This window comes from Aspergillus costaricaensis, assembly GCF_003184835.1.
Source record: "Aspergillus costaricaensis CBS 115574 unplaced genomic scaffold BO79scaffold_7, whole genome shotgun sequence".
Classification (NCBI taxonomy): Eukaryota; Fungi; Ascomycota; class Eurotiomycetes; order Eurotiales; family Aspergillaceae; genus Aspergillus; species Aspergillus costaricensis.
This window is the reverse complement of record NW_020291807.1, coordinates 564,185-583,263: the sequence shown is the minus strand read 5'-3', so window position 1 is coordinate 583,263 and position 19,079 is coordinate 564,185. Positions and strand designations below refer to the sequence as shown.

General features: G+C 51.2%; 9 protein-coding genes and 1 non-coding gene across 10 annotated transcripts; 5 read left to right on the top strand and 5 right to left on the bottom strand.

Annotated features, from left to right (window-relative positions):
* Positions 1-77: 77 nt before the first annotated feature.
* Positions 78-2,825, top strand: BO79DRAFT_252387 (putative glycosyl hydrolase; the record flags this gene model as incomplete). The annotated part of the gene is made up of 3 exons (XM_025685922.1): positions 78-742; positions 861-1,344; positions 1,401-2,825. The coding sequence occupies 3 exons, from the start codon at positions 78-80 to the stop codon at positions 2,823-2,825; spliced, it is 2,574 nt and encodes an 857-aa protein (XP_025542391.1).
* Positions 2,826-2,962: 137 nt separating this feature from the next.
* BO79DRAFT_190517 (arylsulfatase) lies at positions 2,963-4,901 on the bottom strand (the record flags this gene model as incomplete). Its single annotated transcript, XM_025680741.1, has 2 exons — positions 2,963-4,682; positions 4,744-4,901. The coding sequence occupies 2 exons, from the start codon at positions 4,899-4,901 to the stop codon at positions 2,999-3,001; spliced, it is 1,842 nt and encodes a 613-aa protein (XP_025542390.1). The 3' UTR covers positions 2,963-2,998.
* Positions 4,902-5,536: 635 nt separating this feature from the next.
* Positions 5,537-6,787, bottom strand: BO79DRAFT_190515 (lactonase family protein; the record flags this gene model as incomplete). The annotated part of the gene is made up of 2 exons (XM_025680740.1): positions 5,537-6,359; positions 6,405-6,787. The coding sequence occupies 2 exons, from the start codon at positions 6,785-6,787 to the stop codon at positions 5,537-5,539; spliced, it is 1,206 nt and encodes a 401-aa protein (XP_025542389.1).
* Positions 6,788-7,397: 610 nt separating this feature from the next.
* BO79DRAFT_285849 (uncharacterized protein) lies at positions 7,398-8,441 on the top strand (the record flags this gene model as incomplete). The annotated part of the gene is made up of 1 exon (XM_025688409.1): positions 7,398-8,441. The coding sequence occupies one exon, from the start codon at positions 7,398-7,400 to the stop codon at positions 8,439-8,441; it is 1,044 nt and encodes a 347-aa protein (XP_025542388.1).
* Positions 8,430-9,222, bottom strand: fkbp3 (peptidylprolyl isomerase family protein FPR2). Its single transcript, XM_025688408.1, has 2 exons — positions 8,851-9,222; positions 8,430-8,753 (listed from the first exon to the last, which is right to left on the bottom strand). The coding sequence occupies exons 1-2, from the start codon at positions 9,087-9,089 to the stop codon at positions 8,585-8,587; spliced, it is 408 nt and encodes a 135-aa protein (XP_025542387.1). The 5' UTR covers positions 9,090-9,222; the 3' UTR covers positions 8,430-8,584.
* Positions 9,223-9,494: 272 nt separating this feature from the next.
* BO79DRAFT_t60 lies at positions 9,495-9,568 on the bottom strand. Its single transcript has one exon. It is a non-coding gene; the product is annotated as a tRNA-Val (tRNA).
* Positions 9,569-9,780: 212 nt separating this feature from the next.
* On the bottom strand, positions 9,781-11,124 carry zrfB (low-affinity Zn(2+) transporter ZRT2; the record flags this gene model as incomplete). Its single annotated transcript, XM_025684547.1, has 1 exon — positions 9,781-11,124. The coding sequence occupies exon 1, from the start codon at positions 10,837-10,839 to the stop codon at positions 9,781-9,783; it is 1,059 nt and encodes a 352-aa protein (XP_025542386.1). The 5' UTR covers positions 10,840-11,124.
* Positions 11,125-12,791: 1,667 nt separating this feature from the next.
* On the top strand, positions 12,792-14,611 carry BO79DRAFT_252381 (purine and uridine phosphorylase; the record flags this gene model as incomplete). Its single annotated transcript, XM_025685921.1, has 2 exons — positions 12,792-12,984; positions 13,032-14,611. 2 exons carry the CDS (start codon positions 12,792-12,794, stop codon positions 14,609-14,611), a joined length of 1,773 nt encoding a protein of 590 aa, XP_025542385.1.
* Positions 14,612-15,112: 501 nt separating this feature from the next.
* Positions 15,113-16,857, top strand: BO79DRAFT_285846 (uncharacterized protein; the record flags this gene model as incomplete). The annotated part of the gene is made up of 4 exons (XM_025688407.1): positions 15,113-15,387; positions 15,735-15,919; positions 15,972-16,358; positions 16,414-16,857. 4 exons carry the CDS (start codon positions 15,113-15,115, stop codon positions 16,821-16,823), a joined length of 1,257 nt encoding a protein of 418 aa, XP_025542384.1. The 3' UTR covers positions 16,824-16,857.
* A 106-nt stretch (positions 16,858-16,963) lies between these two features.
* BO79DRAFT_285845 (uncharacterized protein) lies at positions 16,964-18,887 on the top strand (the record flags this gene model as incomplete). The annotated part of the gene is made up of 3 exons (XM_025688406.1): positions 16,964-17,234; positions 18,384-18,565; positions 18,624-18,887. The coding sequence occupies exons 1-3, from the start codon at positions 17,051-17,053 to the stop codon at positions 18,885-18,887; spliced, it is 630 nt and encodes a 209-aa protein (XP_025542383.1). The 5' UTR covers positions 16,964-17,050.
* Positions 18,888-19,079: the final 192 nt, after the last annotated feature.

The following is a 19,079-nucleotide window of genomic DNA, read 5'->3' as shown; positions in this document are numbered from 1 at the left end:
GATGCCTTCACTACGGCAATATAAATGTTGAGCACCCCTCTAATTTGCCCAATCCACACCTACAAATTATACTCAAAATGAACCTCCTACTCCTCCTCTCATCCCTCCTCCTCACCACCACAACAACAGCCACAACCCTCATCCCCGACCCGGGAAACCGCATCACCATCCCAACCTGGCACATCCAACCCACCAACACCACATACCCCCCAAACACACTCAACCTAAACCTCACCACCCCAGATTCCCACTCCACAATCCTCGCCACCCTCCTCCACCCTCAAAACCAACCGAACCCCATCATCCCGCCCTACAACGAATCCGGCCTCTTCCACAGCACCACCCTCTCCACTATCCCCACAACCCCCTTCCAATCCCCCTGGCTCTACACCACCACCCTCACCCTTCCCAATTCCCAGTCCCACTTAAACAAAAACACAACCATCATCCTCTCAACCCACGGCATCTCCTCCCACGGGGACATCTTCATCAACGGCGCCCAAATAGGTTCTATATCTGGTGCCTATAACGGCCAGGAATATGATATATCCCCACAGCTAAGAGAGGGGGTAGAGAATGAGGTGCAAGTGAAAGTGTACCCCGTGGATTATACAAGGGATTTTGGTATCGGCTGGGCGGATTGGAATCCCTCGCCGCCGGATAAGGGCATGGGGGTTTGGAGGGGGGTGGAGGTTAGGGGGGTATATGGGGTTGCGGGTGGTTGTTGGGGAGATAGAAGGAGGTAGTGGGGGAAAGGACGTGAAGGTGAGGGTTAGGGTTGATGTGAGGAATTGGGGGGAGGGGAGTGTTAGGGGAGTGTTTGGAGGGAGGGTGTTTGATAATACTACTGATGATACTAGTTCTGGAGTGCAGTTTGCTGAAGCTGTCACTCTACGAGGTGGGGAAGTTACTACAGTTGAAGCAGAGGTTACCATCAAGAATCCAAAGATATGGTGGCCCGCTACCTGGGGAAAGCAGGACATGTACACTGTCTCTGCGAACTTCACTCTCAGTGACGGAACATTATCCGATACAGCGGAGTGCTCATTCGGGATCCGGTCTGTCACTGCGACATTTACCGAACACGGGGATGAAAAAGATGCCTCGTTCAGAGTGAACGGATACCCCTTCCACGTCCGAGGCGCAGGATACAGTCCTGATATATTCCTCCGGTTCGATATAGACCGTGTACGCACACTCCTACAAGCTGTGCTAGATATGGGGCTTAACACCATCCGACTTGAGGGAAAACTCGAACACCCACTGTTCTATGATCTGGCCGACAGAATGGGCATCATGGTGTTGGCGGGATGGGAGTGTTGCGATAAGTGGGAGGCGTGGGAGGTATACCCCCTTAATCATCTCTACCCTGTTGACAATATACTAATAGGAGGGTATAGTACAACACCGACCTCCAACCCTCCCACCCCTGGACAAACCACGACTACCTAACCGCCACCTCAATGCTCACCCACACATCCCTCCTTCTCCAACCCCACCCCTCCATTCTCGCCTTCCTCCTCGGCTCCGACTACCCCCCCAACCCCCGTGCCTTTACCCTCTACACAACAGCCCTAAACCACTCCGACTGGACCGCCCCCATTATCTCCTCCGCCTCTGCCCGCATCCACCCCTCCGGAATGAAAATGCTCGGTCCTTACGACTGGGTGCCCCCCAACTACTGGTACGGCGAGCGCCTCGGCGCAGCATACGGCTTCGGTTCAGAGCAAGGCGCAGGTGTAGGGACTCCCGAACTACCCAGTCTGCGACGGTTTCTCTCCGAGGAAGAGCTAGATCGTCTGTGGAAAGACAAGAATGCAGCGATGTACCATATGTCTCCTGCTGGATCGCAGTTCCATACAAGGGGGGCGTATAATGCTGCGCTGTGGGGGAGATTCGGCAAGCCGACGTCGCTGGAGGAGTATGTGTTTCTGGCGCAGGTGGTGGATTATGAGGCCACTAGGGCGGAGTTTGAGGCGTTTGCGGTGAGGCAGAATAGATCTGGTGCTGATACTACTACTACTGGTGGTAATGGAGGGGGTAGGGCGGCGACGGGCGTGGTGTACTGGATGTTGAATAGTGCGTGGCCGAGTTTACATTGGCAGCTTGTGGATTATTATCTTAAGAGAGGGGGCGCGTATTATGGGGTGAAGGTTGGTGCGAGGGGGGTGCATGTTGCGGTGGATTATGAGAGTGGGGAGGTGTATGTGGTGAATCATGGGGTGAAGAGGGGGGAGGGGAGGGTGGTGGTTGTTGATGTTGTGGGGTTGGATGGGAAGAAGTTGTATCATGAGGAGGTGGAGGGTGTGGTGATGGGTCCGACGATGTCGAAGAAGGTTACGTCTGTTGTTCCTTGGGTTGGGGGGTGGGATGGGGTGGTCTTTCTGAGACTATTGTTGAAGGAGAGTGGGGGAAACGTGCTGAGTAGGAATGTGTATACCCTCCCTGGGCAACTTGATGTTCTGGATTGGGATGAGTCGACGTGGTATACGACGCCTGTTAGTGAGTATGCGGATTTCTCGGTGCTGAGGAAGTTACCTATGGTGGAGGTGGGAGTTAGTGGGAAGATGGGTGGTGGTGGAGGGGTGAGTGTCACGTTGGAGAATCAGGATAAGGCGCCGGCGTGGTTTGTGAGGATCAGCATGGTGGATGAGGCTGGTGGGGAGGTGGATGTGTGGTGGGAGGATAATTATGTGAGTGTGTTGGGGGGAGAGAAGGTGGTGGTGAGTGGGAGTGTGGATAACAGTAGGAAGATGGGGATAGGGAGGATGAGGGTTGTGGTGGAGGGGGGGAATGTGCGGAAAACGGGATGCTATATCTCTTGATTTACTTAAATCCTAAATAGTTAACAATTCTGAGTATGTTGATGAGTAGTATCCACATCTATACTATATCAACTGTATTTAGATACATCCAAATGTCCAAATCTAACTCCCATATAACCCAAACTAACAATTATGACCAGCATAATACCCAACTGCATCAGCACTGCATCACACTAAAACTGCTTCACCGTCTTCTGCAACCCCCCAAACCTCAACGGTTTCCTCGTATACTTGTCCGGCTCCTCCCTCGCCCCCTTCTTCCAATAGTCAAACTCCATCCACACATTCTCCTTCATCTGCTCGTCCATGGCCTCGAGGAATTCACCCAGATCCGGACTCAACGGGATAACTCCCGTCTCAAGCACGTACTGATCCCACAGCTTCAACAACACCTTCATCCTCTCCGGCTCATTCTCAGCCAAGTCGTGCACTTCGCCCGGATCGTTCCTCAGATTATACAGCTGCCAGCGCTCTGGTCCCTTCGGTTTCGGGATGTATACGATCTTCCAGTCGCCGTAGCGCAGGGCTGCACGACCACAGGTTTCCCAGCCCTGGATGAAGTCCTCTGGGTGGATTCGTGCCGCGCTGCCATTGGCCCAGGGGTAGATCGATTTCCCACGCATGGGAACGATCTCCCGTCCCTGGTATGTCGGTGCGGGGTGCTTGAGACCGGCCATATCCAGAATAGTAGGGGCGAGGTCCATGACCGTGGCGAACTGGTCTGTTATAGCACCAGCCTGGACTTGAGGAGACGTCTGTACTGAAGTAGGGAATCTAGCAAGGAAGGGAACGCGAACGCCTCCCTCCGTAGTGTATGCTTTATATAATCTGGACGGAGCGGTAGCTGCCTGCGCCCACCGCGGGCCGTACCAGATGAATGAGTTGTAGTTGCCCAGGTTCTCGAGAGAATTGTCGTAGTATTTCTGAAGATGAGGGAGGACTCCACTCTTCACCAGAGGGTATGCTTCGTAGGCTGCGCCCTCAGCACCATTGTCAGACATGAAGCAGACGAACGTATTGTCCAGCTCGTCAATGGAGGCAAGATAGTCGACGACCTTGCCGACGTTGGCGTCAATGCACTCGACCATACCGGCGAAGACTTCCATCGCGGTGGAGGACATCTTCTGTTCCTCCGGAGATAGCTCGGCCCACGGCTTAGCCTCGTCTTCCTCTGCAACCACAGGATGAGGCTCGACGCTGTCAGGAATCATGCCGAGGGCTTTGAGACGCTCGAGACGGCGTTGGCGCAGGACATCAGGACCTTCGTCGTAGACGCCGCGGTAGTGGTCGATGTACTCGCGGGGAGCTTGCAGGGGCCAGTGGGGCGCTGTGAAGGGGAGGTAGGCGAAGAAAGGCCGGTCATCGCCGCGTTCGTGCCAGTCTTTCAGGTAATCACGCATCTTGTCGCCGTAGCCGTCGGACGAGTACCATCCATCTGGGAGTTTCTTGACGTATTGGTCGTCTTCCGTGTGCAGGGCGATGTAACTGGCTTCGAGGAAGGTAGGGGTTTCGTCGGCGCCCTGGAGCTGGGGCTCGAAGGCGTAGTGGTTGGAGCAGGCTGGGAGGTGGGCGAGAGAACGGTCGAAGCCGCGACGGTAGGGCGAGCGCTCTGGGGTCAGACCCAGGTGCCATTTTCCTGCCATCAAGGTGTGGTAGCCCCCGTCGCGGAGGACTTCAGGGAGAGCGACGACGCGCTCATTAAGGTAGCCTTCGTAACCGGGCATACCGCGCTGAGGAGCGGTGCTCATGCCGCCGCCCTTGGGGTCATTCTGGCCAGAGATGTTCGTCCATTCGACGAGGTTACCCAGACCGGCGATGTGGTGGTCGGTGCCGGTCATGATCATGGCGCGGGTGGGGCTGTAGTTCTTTATTAGAATGGGTTGAAAGTATGATGCATGTATACAAGAAGGGGACGTACGAGCATGCTGCCGCAGCGTGAAAGTCTGTAAAGCGAACGCCCTCTTGGGCCAAACGGTTGAGGTTGGGAGTGCGAATCTCTCCTCCAAAGCAACCAATGTCAGAGAAGCCCAGATCATCGGCGACGACTACGAGGAAGTTGGGGCGTTTCGGAGCCATGATGTACGATATGAACAAAGGACTATTATGCAAGACTCACAGCTGATTAGAGCGACAAGACAGGGGGTTTTGGGGTATTTAAGTGGCATCTACCCCGTACTGTCCATCGGCTCTCGGCTGAGGCACGCGGCCTCGCCATTAATCGCAACCAGAAACCAGAATTGATGACGGGAGAGTATCAGATGGAGAGGGGCGTCACTATCCGATTGGCAAACCGCGTGAGGAGACGGTCAATCCGCAGTCAATCCGCATGTTGGAGCCAATGAGCGGATCACGCCATGATCCCCGCTTCTCACGCACTCGGCTGTCGGCTGCCTTGCCTTTTACGATCCTGGTCGGATGATCACTAAGTTGCTGTTCTACTCAAGAAGTAGAGTGGCAACTGACCGGAAAAGTTTTGGGATAGAGGCAAGTTGCCCGTTTTTGAGGTGTATTGCATCGCTGGTTCACGATTACTTAGCAGTGGCGGAAGAAGCACCCGCTGTAACAGTGTTATACCCTCACTGCCATTATATACTATACTGCCGACCCGTGATCATCAATGCTTATCGGCTGTTATCTTAGCAACGGTGGTCTACGATGCAGATAGTTCTGACAGATACTGGGGAATGCATAGTATCATATTATGATGTGGTCTACTCATCCCACACCACACTGCTCAACCCCGTCGATGTTCCAACCACTCCTGGTTCGCCGATCTGCACATTCGCCACCTCATCCCCCAGCTTTCCAGTCTGCGGGTCCCGCGTTACAATCGCAACATTCGACGACGATTGATCGCCAATCGCAACCAAATCTCCCGCCTTGTTGATCACAAACGTCCGGGGCACCTTGCCGTACGATGAGGTGAGCTCGTTCAAGGTGACCGTGTTATTCGAAGAATGGTCCAGATTTGCCATTGAGTCGTTGGGGGCGAAACCTTGATCGCTCCGGATCGACACATACAATGAGTTGCCCGCTTGACGGATTTCCGATGGCGTAGCCCCGTCCGGTAGCTGGCCGTCGGTGTACGGCTCGAAGGACTGAAACTCGTCGAAGCTGAGACAGCCATCGGAAGTGTAGGAGACCGTGAATCCTTTGAAGTGTCCGTCCAGCTCATCGACAATATACAAGATCTGACTGTCTTGCTGCCGAGTCTTTAGTTGTCTGGTGAGTGTAGAGTGCTCCGTCTGCCAGAAGAGGCCGTGTCTCGGTCCGCTGCCCTCCGGATAAGTCAGATCAGGGCAGGCCCCGTCCAACTCACCAGTAGACTTGTCCATGGCATAGACGCGGACGAGATCCGCTCCTAAGTCCGGCACGAGTATGAATGATCCAGTCGGGTCTAGGAGGACTTGATGAGGATGGGGCGCATTCTGCTGCGGGTTCTGTTTGGTTTCTGAGAGGGTGTAGCGGAAAACCTGGAGATTTTCATCTCCATCATTCAAAGGAAGGCGGAAAGTGGACATCGCAGAACCACCACTGCAAACATTAGATCACAACCATCAAGCCGAGGAAGATACATACTAGTGAGCGATGGCTAGATATTGAGTGCCGTCATCACCGCTATAGAAGATACTGTTTACCCCGCCCCCCGGTGCCGCAGCAGTGGCTATCTCCGTGAGGGTGCCGTCCTGGTCGGCCGCCAGAGTGGTCAGAGATCCATTGGTGGACGCATCACCAGACTCATCGGAGCAGTAAAGAATGCGCGAGGCCGAGTCGAAGGTGAGCCAGCTGGGCATCGAGCCACAAGTCTTGAGCGAGGAGGCGATGGACAGGGCGTAGGTGCCGTCGCTGTCCTGAAGGGAGAGGCTGTAGACGGACCCGTCATAGTGGGTAGCGTAGAGGTTGGTTGCTGTCGCCAGAGACAGACATGTTGCCAGCCAACTGAGAGCTAATTGTCGACCCATGTTGATTTTAGGTGGTGCTGTTGCATCGAGGGATGATGAGGTCAATAAATAGCCACCGCACGGGGCCAGGAATGGATCTGCATTCTGCGGGTGAATTATTCCAGGGACGGTAGGAGCGCTGCAGCTGCATGTCTACTGTCAGTAATGTACAGAAACTCTGTAGCCGAGGGTAGAAGCCTGTAGCTGAAGTACAGCATCTCCTCACTGTCTCAGTCTAGCCAGCCATTCTGTTTAATTCTCCAATCATTGAGGACAGACTGATGGAATCCCTTGCTTGGGTTTGAGGCCACCTGCACATTACTGTGATTGTAACAGATGAAGCAAGTCTTCCCATACAAAGCTAGCATACCATGACTTAACCAAGGCGAGAGGAGTAAAGAACATCAACAGACATCGCTTGCATACACCTTCCTGATCGGGCATCTTATCACGCCTATCGCGTGACCAAACAGTGCAAACACCTGAACCCTTGATAATGCATTTATTACTAAGCATACGCATCGGAAATCCGGAGATATCACGTGGCGATGTTCTCCGCGGTTCCTGGTATGTGGCTTACAAGCCAACATTTGCCAGTAACTCAGTCACTATACTGAGACTACACTCCAGCATGGGCTGGGTCGGGGTCGCCACACTCATTGCAACAGCATGCTTTTTGCTGTACCGCTTTCCCCCCGGAACCTGGGCTCCTGAGCCCCCGGCATCCAAACCACTCCCGAAACCCGTCAAACCCCCTGCGACAGAGGAGACACCAGTCAAAGGCGAAGCAAAGCCCCCTAACGATGAAGATGATGCCGCGAGCGACACCCAGACCACTCCCAAGGCAGTTCCATCCAGCGCACCTGCGGTGGAAGTACCTTCTTTCCGACTCGACGACAACGCCGATCAATCCCGCCCCTCAGTACCGCAAATCCAGACCAGCGCTCAAACTCAAACCACGATGAAACCACCATCTCAACCCCTAAGTCAGACGAAGATGGCAGACAGCACTCTTATGCCTCCCCCGCCCCCACCACAGCAATCGAACCCCGCAAAGAGCTCCTCCCTCATGCCTCCTCCGGCCCCGCCGCGTCTCCGCCCGATCGCATCGCAGACTACTTCTGCGCCCTCCCTCGCACCGGGGCGATATCCCCCACGCCCCAATAATACCACGAGCTCGAGCTCGTTGCGCCCACCACCCTCCGCTGCTGCTTCCCTGCGCGCCCCGCCGAGCAGCGGCCTCTCGAGCAGCACGCTCGCCCCGACGAAGGTGACCAAACCATCTAGCTCTTCGAAACGAGCGGTTCTCGAACCGGGCTACTCGCCGTTAGACTGGGCTGCGTTGACATCCAACCCAAATAACAAGTTGCGGGGAGAGAACCTCCCTCCGACACTGATCCGAGTAACGCCTTCGATGCTGAAAGCGCAGAATGGCCGCAAGGGCATGGACGCATGGACATCATACCAAGGGAAAGTCTACAACATCACACCGTACCTCCCCTTCCACCCCGGAGGTCGGGGAGAGCTTCTCCGCGGCGCGGGCAAAGACTCAGGGAAACTATTCTTCGAGATCCACCCCTGGGTGAACTGGGACGCTATACTGGGAGAATGTCTCGTGGGGATACTCGTCTCCGAGAACGACGAGTCGGATAATAAGCTAGATGCGATGGATTAATCCCTGTATACATAGACTCATGCTGTTGATCCGTGTACCTATTCTACACTTTAGAAGATGATACCCTAGAACGATACAAATAGAACAGAATCATATCGTTATACCCCACAATCCCATAATAAGAAAGAAGAAAGAAGATAAGATTACAACTCATCCTTCTTAACCCCCTGAATACCCACCAACTCTGTCTCAAAAATCAACGTCGCACCGCCAGGAATCGGCCCAATGCCCCGATCGCCGTATCCCAACTCAGGCGGAATCGTCAACGTGCGCTTCTCTCCAATGCACATGTCCTGGAGACCTTGGTCCCATCTACACAGAAACAAACCAATTAGCCCAGTGTCATCCCACATATACCAAACAAAACAACCAAGGCAAAGAAAACAAGGAGTGTGATGAGAATACATACCCCTTAATAACCCTCCCAGCCCCCAATTTAAACTTCAACGGAGTGCCGCGGTTATAACTAGCATCGAACTCGGATCCGTCAGACGCGAGCTTGCCCCGGTAGTGCATGGACACTGTATCTCCATCTTGGGTCTTGCGGGTGCATTCGACCGAGTGGGTGACTTCGATTCCGAGGTTGGAGGCGGACGCGAAGGTGGTGAGGGAGAGGGCGAGGATGGTGGCGAGGGTTGGGAGGCGCATTTTGGTGTGGTATAGTTGAATGGATGAATGGGGTGATTTGTTGGAGTGGGGTGAGAGTTGTAGCTTGGGAGGAGTAAATTGAATTGGGCAGATGCGGATACGTATACTTAAGTAGGTCGGAGCGGAGGAGATGCGGAGGTGGTTTGGTTTGGTGGTACTTAGTGGTTGCCGGGCGGTTAGATAAGTAGGTAGGTAGGTTTGGTTAGTTAACTAGGTACTGCGTAGGGAGAAAGGGAGTTGCCAGGGGTATGTCGAGATTATGTTGGTGGGTAATGGGAACACTATCTAGGGTGCTTTCTATCGTTATGGGATATTGTATTAACTTGATTGATTAGCAAAAAGAAGACATGCTGATTGTAGATGAGGTGACGCGCTAGGAAAAATAAAAACAAAAAAACAAAAAAGTGACTAGACTGGGGCTCGATCCCAGGACCTTATGCGTGTGAAGCATACGTGATAACCAACTACACCATCCAGCCAACTTGTTGTGATGGTTTGATAGCAGTGTTGAACTATGAATGAATAAAAATACCGCTGGCCTAAATTGATCAACTTGATTATCTTCAACACTGCGTGATTTCCATCTACATTCTACGATAACATGTTTCAGATGCAACGGTTTGTGAAGACTGTCATCATATACTGTCATAAATGGTATCTATATGTACAAAGAAGAAATCTATCTAATATTTTAAGCCCATTTACCCAGCAGGGCCATCAATAAAGCACCGAGACATAGTAGACCGAAAGCCGCCAGAACGATCTGGATCGGTGCCTTTCGCATCGACGTGCTGAACATGAACTCGTGGGCCAGTAGCTCCACCAGGGCCGTGTAAATGAGAATGCCGGCTGAGATCGAGTCAAAGACACCGCTGACGATCAACGTCGTGGCGCCATCAGACGCATAAGAGTCGCGCACGCCTAGACCGATCGCAATGGCAATAGGCGTGGAGATACCGTAGCCAAGTCCAAGGAAATAGGGGGTCCATCGCTTGGAGTGTGGCCAAGGAACAGTAGCTAACCGAGATCCCAGACCCAGGCCTTCAAAGGTTTGGTGGAAGACAAGGACAACGTAGAGTGTCACAAATTCGGAGCCGGTGACCGCCAGGGTCAACCCAATGAAAACGGAGTGGAAGATGATTCCGAACTCCAAAATGAAGATGGAGGTCAATTGAGCCACGTACTCCTCCAGATCGGAGTGCTGCTTTCCGAGCTCGATATCATGGTGTTCGCGGGAATGACCGAGATGGTCCTCCCCCGGCATATGGGTCTTCATGTCAACCGACTCAGCAGGGGAGGAGGTAGTAGTATGCTCGATTTTCTCATGATGGTGATCATCCTCGTCGTGAGAATGGCCGTGGCCGAATCGAGCAAAGCGCATGACCATTAGCTCCACGAAGAACAGTACCACAATGGTCATTAGCACGATGCCCTCGACCCAAGAGTATTCTGTGATTGGGCCTGTAAGGCAGTCGTCGGTCAAAGCCTCTTCTGCAGGGGCAAGCAGGTGAATAAATGCGGTGGCAATGATGACACCGGAGCCAAAGTATTTGGCGATGAAGAAGGCGCACTTTGCAATCTTGGAGTCCTTGAAACTCCGGGCCATGACGGGGAAGAGAGCCCCGCATGTTGAACCGACGAGAATGACAAAGATAGACGAGATACGCAGGCCCATACGGCCATCATATCCATTGCCCGTCTCACAAGCAGGTGTTGCATCTCTGGCAACTAGACTTTGAAGAGAATCCATCTTCCACCGTTGATTGTATCCGACCGGCAGTCGTCTGCAGACCGTCTGGACCAGCTTAGAATAGCACGGGCCCGCCCGAAGAAGGTAGGGATGATCGAGACAACGTCTGACAGGTATCCGGTCCAATGGCGTGCAGGATCGTGTGACAGGAGGATAGCGGAAGTGTAGGCACGTGGAAGAAGAATGTCAACTGCAGTGATCGGTTGAGATTGCTGGAGGTTCGTCTGCAAGGTCCCCCCGCTCTTAAATTGGTTTCTCAAATGTGCGCCAAGTTGTCAGTGTGAGAGTTGGGCGTCCCCAAGGTCCCTAAGGCTGGTCCACGTCAAAGGGTCCGGCGATGAACGGCGTTGAACCGGTGCTGAGGACCTTGGTGGCACTGGTGAGGGGTTGCACAAACGCGATCGCTGAGGCGTCGATTTCGATTTGAATTAGACAAGAAACGATCTCAGCACTTGCCAGCGCGCAGCTCACCTGGACACAAGTGAGAAATTCAATTGAGCAACACAACACAAAGCAAGAACAGGGGGGGAAATGCAGAGGCGTCTCCATGATGGCGGGCGACGGAGACTTCCAGTCCGTTCTGGGTAAAGTGCGAAGGTGCATCAGATGGGGACCTTGGGGGAAAGCGGCGGGTTCACCTCAAGAGTTTTCGCTCAAAAGTGAGGACCTTGTGGACGAGGTCTTTCTTTTAGTAGTCTCTGATTGGCTCCGATGAACTATAGCGGGGAATTTTGACGCAATGGTTAGCGGCCCGGAACCTTGTTGATCCGATGCTGCACATTTCCTACACCCCGATTGGTTGTTTTGGAGCGGTCAGAAGGGCGGAGTCATCATATCTTGGCAGAATCAAAGGTGGGTTGAACACCTGCTCAATTAGGTAATTATGATACCTTGAGTATCTATGCCGCCAGAATACATATTGAGCAGAGCTCTGTCACAAAAGACTGACACCAATGGAGCGGAAGTATAAAGAAATTTTAGCGCACTGATCTGCCAATTTACGCAACGGCAGTCATGATTCAGTGACCGATATGTCAGCACCCATTAGAAGGTTGCCAAGACTACGGGAAATATATTCCAAAGCAGCATCATGACTATTGGCGCGGAAGCCATTATTCTTGGCTCTCAAACTTCCAAGTATTCAAAGGCTACTTACTAGTAGCACGGATGTCGTCGGAAATGGGGCGTCTGAATAACCTTAATGTGTAATATCCGTGTGACCTTCCAGGTTCAAATTGCCTTTTTACAGAGTCTATGCCTCATGACCTTACCTCTACGCACCGAAGATCATTGCTAGTACTGTTCAATGCCCCAGAGCCGATGCTGCTTGGATTCAACGACTGGCGCTGAGGGCGCATTGGTTTCCTCTAAGCCCAGTGTAAATTAGATACTGAGATTTTGAATCAAATGACGGGCTATTCAAAAGTCTTCCCTAGGCCTACCCTCATGGACATGAATCAATTTGCGGTGATCAAGGGCCAAAGCGTCCAGGCTCTGGGAAGCCAGTGACTGAAACCTTGATGAGGCCCTTGATAATTGATACAGCCGTGTAGCGATGATCTTTGATCAGCTGACTCTATACCAGATCAAGTTAGTATGTGTGGATGTGATGCCCACTACTCTAGGTAGTATGAAGGACGTATGCCTTCAAGCGTCCGGTCTGGGCGCGGCCGATGGACCTTTAGTGACCCTGTATAAGATGCTGACTGTGAATCTTCCTGCTGCAGGTATCTGCGACGATTTCATCATGTTCAGATGCATTGTACTGGTCACTAAACACTGTATGATGAAGCGGGGTATGGACCTATCAAAGCGCCCATGACCTTAGCGCCGAGCATGGCCGTGGGCTCACCATGTCAACTGCAGCCTTGTCACAACTGCTTACTCTCAGAATGTTGTATACGACTCCGCTCTTATGCGACCAGAATGCCATTGCATAGTTTGATTTCAAGATGAAAACCCGGCGCGAAAGGTTGCTGTACGGGGCGCCTCAACAAGTAATATATGGGCTTATAAAACTACCGCTCAAATTGATCTGGCAAAACACAGAGCTTTCCAGCGGCAAGAGGCCCAGGACAGTGCCCGCTGATGCTATCAAAGTTGCAATTCTCTGCGCTTTATCGTACGAGGCTACACTGCGGTCAAGTATTGTCTAGATGAAGAACTCGCATGTCAACCACGAACAATACTAGGCCCCAAGAACTACATGTACTCTTTCGGCCGTATAGGTGAGCACAAGCTTGTTATTGCCCAACCAGTTCACATGGAACTTGTCAAAGCTGCTCAATGTGCAGTAACGGTTAGGCAACAATTCCCACATGTCCAGTTTGCCTTGCTGGTTGGTATTGGAGCAGGCATTCCATGCCCGAATAGGTGTGATATCCGGCTGGGCGATATCGCGGTCGGCATCCCGCGTGGCAGCCACCCCGGAGTGATACAGTATGACTTGGCAATATACGAGGAGAATGAATTCGTACCACAAGGATGTCTCAACAAACCACCATCAATCTTGATAAGTGCAGATGGATCACTAGAAGAAGATGAGATAATGAACCGAAGCCCACTGCGAGAGATTTTGAAAGGCATCACAAAGAATCCTGGGTATGAACGACCATCAGGGCAGGATATACTGTATGACGATGATTCTCATCACATCAACAATGGCGGCGACTGTACCGAGTGTGAGAACTCGGACTGGAAGAAAATTGTGCCCCGGACTCCGCGTTATCTCGAACACCCTGTGGTTCATCGAGGTCTTATACTTTCCGGTAATGGCGTTATAAAAACCCCACAGGACCGCAATCGCTTACGGCGTGGGCTTGACGACGCCTTTGGGTTCGAAATGGAAGGAGTCGGCATAGCTGATGTGATTCCTTGCCTTGTCGTGCGAGGAATCTGCGATTATGCGGACACGCATAAGCAGGACGGGTGGCATCATTCTGCTGCGGCTGTGGCTGCAGCTCATTGCAAATCTATCCTTCTCAAAATAGTTGCACAAGGAGTGGGAGATGCTACTGAAATGAGCTCTTCATTGAGTGACCAGGATGACCTATTAAGAGCGATCAGAGCTATAATCCAATGTCAAAGCCTAGCCATTGCATTGTGGCCCCTTAAATACCTGCTACCATTAGAAACAAGCCATGATGGTGTATGTTATGAACAGAAAGGATGCTTGGACCTGAATAGACTGCCGATAGCTGAAGATGCTGCCTTTGACTCATATGCAGACCAGCACGAAATTTTTTGTCTTCCGGGCACTTGCATCAGCCTTCTCCAGCGCATTGAGGACTGGGTGTACGATGAAAGTGGAAGATGCATCTTCTACCTAAATGATATGGCTGGAACCGGAAAGTCTACGATATCTCGAACTGTTGCCAAGCATTTCAGAGAAGAACAAATGCTGGGAGCTAGCTTTTTCTTCAAGAGGAATGCAGGTGATCGAGGACATGCAAGACGGCTTTTCTCGACAATCGCCAGGCAGCTCATTACAAATCTTCCTCAGCTCTCACCGATTATCAAGAAAGTTGTTCGAGAAAACCCTGATATATCCACAAAGTCACTAAGGGAGCAGTTTGGAAGACTTCTATTTTCGCCACTGATAGAACTGGGAAGAACTAGAAAGGACACCGAGACTATTGTGATCGTGATCGATGCATTAGACCAATGTGAGTCGGACAAAGACGTGCGACTCATAGTTCATTTACTATCTCAATTGCGGGACTCGGGTGTAGTACACGAGCCTTTCTTCATAGCCCACACTCACGCGACATAATGCCCTTCTGGATCGAGGAGAAAGTGACGCACAGCAAGCTTACTACACACTGTCAGAGAATCATGTGATATACTGTAGGCTAATTGCTCTGTATGGCAAGGCAACAACGATGTATGAAGTGAGGAGCCAAATTAGGAAAGTACAACAAGGCTTGCCTTTCATAGCACGAATGTTTTGTAGAACTGAGCATACCACAGTCCAATAGACAGTACAGTTGAAAGTTTCTAATTATACTCTCAATCACTATACTCTCTCCCAAGATGTAAGTAGAGTAATACATTCATACCATCTCACATTGTCTTACATCGTGAAGGTGCTTTTACCAGACGATGGTTTATTCGTGTGGTTGTACTACGCCGGGGCCCTTCAAGCAATGCCCTCCGAGACTCGGCACCAATGCGAGATGCACTAGATTGAGCCGAAGGCAACCAGAATACGTGGGCAATTATTGCCCAAGACATCTCGTGACGAGAGGAGCGAGTATCGTTTACGTGGTGCCGGATGGAGGCTGGCACCCAGTTGCGGGACAAGGGGGGAACGGGGGTGAAGCCGGAGAGGGAGAAGAAAGAGAAGAAGGAGAAGAAAGAGAAGAAGAAGAAGAAGAAGAAGAAGAAGAAGAAGAAGAAGAAGAAGAAGAAGAAGAAGAAGAAGAAGAAGAAGAAGAAGAAGAAGAAGAAGAAGACGAAGAAGAAGACGAAGAAGAAGAAGAATATGATGATGATGATGATGATGATGATGATGATGATGACAGCAGCGACGAGGAGTAGCGTGTTAATGTGCATCATCAGGCACCATATTAATTATATAATATATCTTATTTGAATGCATTAAGTAAATATATCCTCCCCTCTCTGGCCAGAAGTATGTATGCTTCATGACATCAGCTACAATAGTACAAGTGAAGGTTTCGGACAAGCCATTCCGATGTAGTCGGATTGAATACCGCCTTATTTCATAACCATCGCTATCATGACATCTTCGCCTTACCGGACATTCTTAAATAGCCCATATACAGTGCTATTCTGGCGGTACCTTCAGGTCTCTGGAGAACTCACTCTGGAAACATGAAAGCTATAAATCGTTCCTTCTACCACACAATCGACGCTAAGTCCTATCATGACAGGCCCAGCTGTCTCGTCTGCGGCTTTGTCTTTGCGAACGGGACCAGCGAGGACGATCATTACAGTTACGTGGATTCGAGATACTATGTAGGAAGTAACCTCTGTCGCGCTGAGCTTCTAGAGGATTGGAGACCTTCTGAGAAGAAAAGATGGGGGAAGAAAACATGGTGGAACACTTCCCGCGCAGGTCAGCCACCCTGGTACACTAGATACCCTCAGCTGTTGACTGATTGGTCCAGTTCTATACCGCCCTGCAACAGGCACCTGCCGGCTTTCTGGGGTCATCATGCATCCTCTGACAACCGGATTGGTTCCAATGAATGAGACAGATGGATATATTTGCGGTACTTGGTCGGGCTGGTTATCCCCCAAAGAACGACAAGCTTTCGTACGTCCGGACATTCTATGCCCAACCCAGGAGCCGGAGCCCGACGTTGAGTGGGTGGCTTACTTTGTTCACTCTCGCTGCTGGGAGCTACTTACTCACCACGACTTGGGGACGATTGCGGAGAAGGACCTGGGCATAGTTCTCGACGCTCTCCGAGACAGACATAAGACTCTCCGAGGCAGACGTAAGAAAACCGGTTACCAACCTAGATCCTGGTATTGGATGTTTTGTCGGGAAGGTTAGGGTCCCCCCAGGTCCGACATTCGATGACGCTGACCTTGAATCTCTACCAGATCCTGTTCGTACAAAATGCGTTACAGGGGCGATTTGTCTAGCACTAAAACACGAAAAGCGAAGGAAATTGATGATGAAACGAAAGGGCCATTTGGTCACCCGAAAGGCACCACGTCCCAGACCCTGCGTTCTTCCGATGGAAATACTTTATATGATTCTTAGATATCTTCCATATCAGACGATTGCGAACGTGGAAAAAGGATTGCGCCTCAATCTCGGTAATAGGTTTTGGTGCACTTGGCTCTCTAGCCGAGTATTCTACGAAGTGAGGGATATTGCCATCGACGAGGTTAATTGGAAGCGCCTATCCATGTTGCTGGAACGACGACTCAAGAAGTCAAACGCTTTGGCCATCCGACGGTTTTTATTAGCCTCTCTGGATAATGTTATGAGGTTTGTTAACATGTAACTTGATGGGAAGGCCATCTATTACGAGTTTGAACAATGAATAATAATAAATAATGTGTCTGATAATACTATTCAAGGATGGAAGTCTGGGTCGCTCTTATTGTTATTCTCATCTTCATCTTCATCATATTTATTTCCATCATCTATTCGCTTTCTTCTTCTTCTTTCCCTCACCCTTATCATCTTCTTCTTTGGCTTCATCCTCCTCGGCCTCGCTCCCGTCCCCCCATGGTGCAGGACCAGACCCTGCGAGATGATCGAGTCCATTATCAGTTTGGCGATAGCGGTGAGATCATGAGCGTCGGTGTGGAGAGGGCCATCGAATCCGTGGCTTTTCATGTCCGCTTCGAACAAGTCTTAGGGGTGGAGGGCCTCTGCCTATCCATGGTCATCATTAGAGCAGTTCCGTCGTGTATGAGAGGTTGCTGGAGAGACGATAAGTTAAACAACTCGAAAACCCCATGTCGCAGTAAATGCTCACAGCCTGTCGGTTTTTGAAAAGCCCAAGCCAAATCAATTGGCGAGTAAGGCAACGAATGTGCAATAACAGAAACAGAAACAAAAATTGATACCTCCATGACAGCCACGCGTATGCTCGTGACGTCCGTGACGTCCGCGGAGGCGATGCCCAGAGTGCTTCTAACGAAGAGGCCGGACGACGGAAGGGTGCCAAATCTGAAAAGCACGATGTATGAAGTGAGGAGCCAATTGAGAAAGGTGCAATAAGGGTCGCATTTTCTGTAGAATGAGCGTACCGTAACTAAATACTAGGTAGCACAATCAGAATAAACTATCTCTCAACATACACTCTCGAAATATGAAGTGGAGCAATAGATTCATAACACCATATACTTTTAGGGGGACGCTACCGCCATACCAACCGGACACCCTCCGGCTACCTTCCGCCTACCTTAGTAGATAAGGCTCGCTCCCTATTAGGTAAGGCTTGCTTTTTTAAGCAGACATAATTATACCGCCTTCTTATTTAGGGCTTTAGTCTGAGGCTCTGCCTGGCACAAAAAGCAAGCCTTACCTACTAAGATAGGCGGAAGGTAGCCGGAGGGTGTGGCATGAGCAGAGGCCGGTGTGGAGGAAGCCTGGCTGGTGTGGCGGTAGCGCCTCCCTACTTTTATCTGTTGAGGCATTCACTCTAGCCAGGGTCAGCTGATCCTTTGCTTCTTCATCCTGCGTGGTCTTCCAGCACCTTTTCCAACCACCAACCATCTTCTTGGGATCCAGATAGCTCCAATTCATACCTTTGACCCTTCATCTTGTCATTATATTATATGATAAAGGTGCTTCTATCAGATCTTTGTCTATTCGTGTGGATGTACCACCCCTGACCCCTTCAAGCAATGCCCCCCCACTGCTCCGGGCTGGAGTAACCGATCTAGGTCTATACAACGAACATAGAAGAGGATCCTCTTTCCAAGGTAGATGCAGATTGTTATTTTTTCTTTTCTAAAGCTATCTAACGGAAGAAAGTAGAGGCATCTCCTTTACCTCCCAATCGGGAAGGTACGTTGCACCCACAACTCAGCACCAACGTGAGGTGCACCAGATTGGGTCCAAGGCAGCGACAGCCTGTGGGCAATTATTGCCCACGACATCTGGTCACTAGGGGGGCAAGGGTCGTCTACGCGAGGACGGGTGGTCAATGGCAACCAGTTGCGGGTGATTTCAGTATGGGAGACGCCCCTGATGGCTGTGGACAAGTCCCACGTACCGTTCCCGAGGATATTCGTACAATCCTCGTCGACTTCATCACGAAGGAATACATTGGGAGAATACCACGATCCAGACCGATACCGCAGTCGATAGTGTCCTCCGGGAGGAGACCTCCAATGAACTACGGGCGACAGGTGTTGTCACCCAACTTCTCGATGGATCATCCAAGACGGTTGATGCGACGAAGGAAATTGTTGTCTCGGGCGCCGCGTACTGCAGTTCCGCCATTATGATGCGTGGATCCCGCGAGGAGCTGGTCCAATTTAACATCGACGGCAAGATTGACCTGCCTGGAGTGGGTAGGAGCCTGACGGACTATCACCAACGAAGCACCTAATAATCTACCACCCACAAACAACTTAATATTATAATCACCATCAACCGCCAAAATGACCACCTTCTACATCCCAGTCGAACTCCTGTCATACTACTATATCACCATCGATATAGACACCCCCATATGGCATCTATTGCCCTGGGGCACACCGTATGACACAACGACAGATTACTGTTCTCCACCCTTGAATAT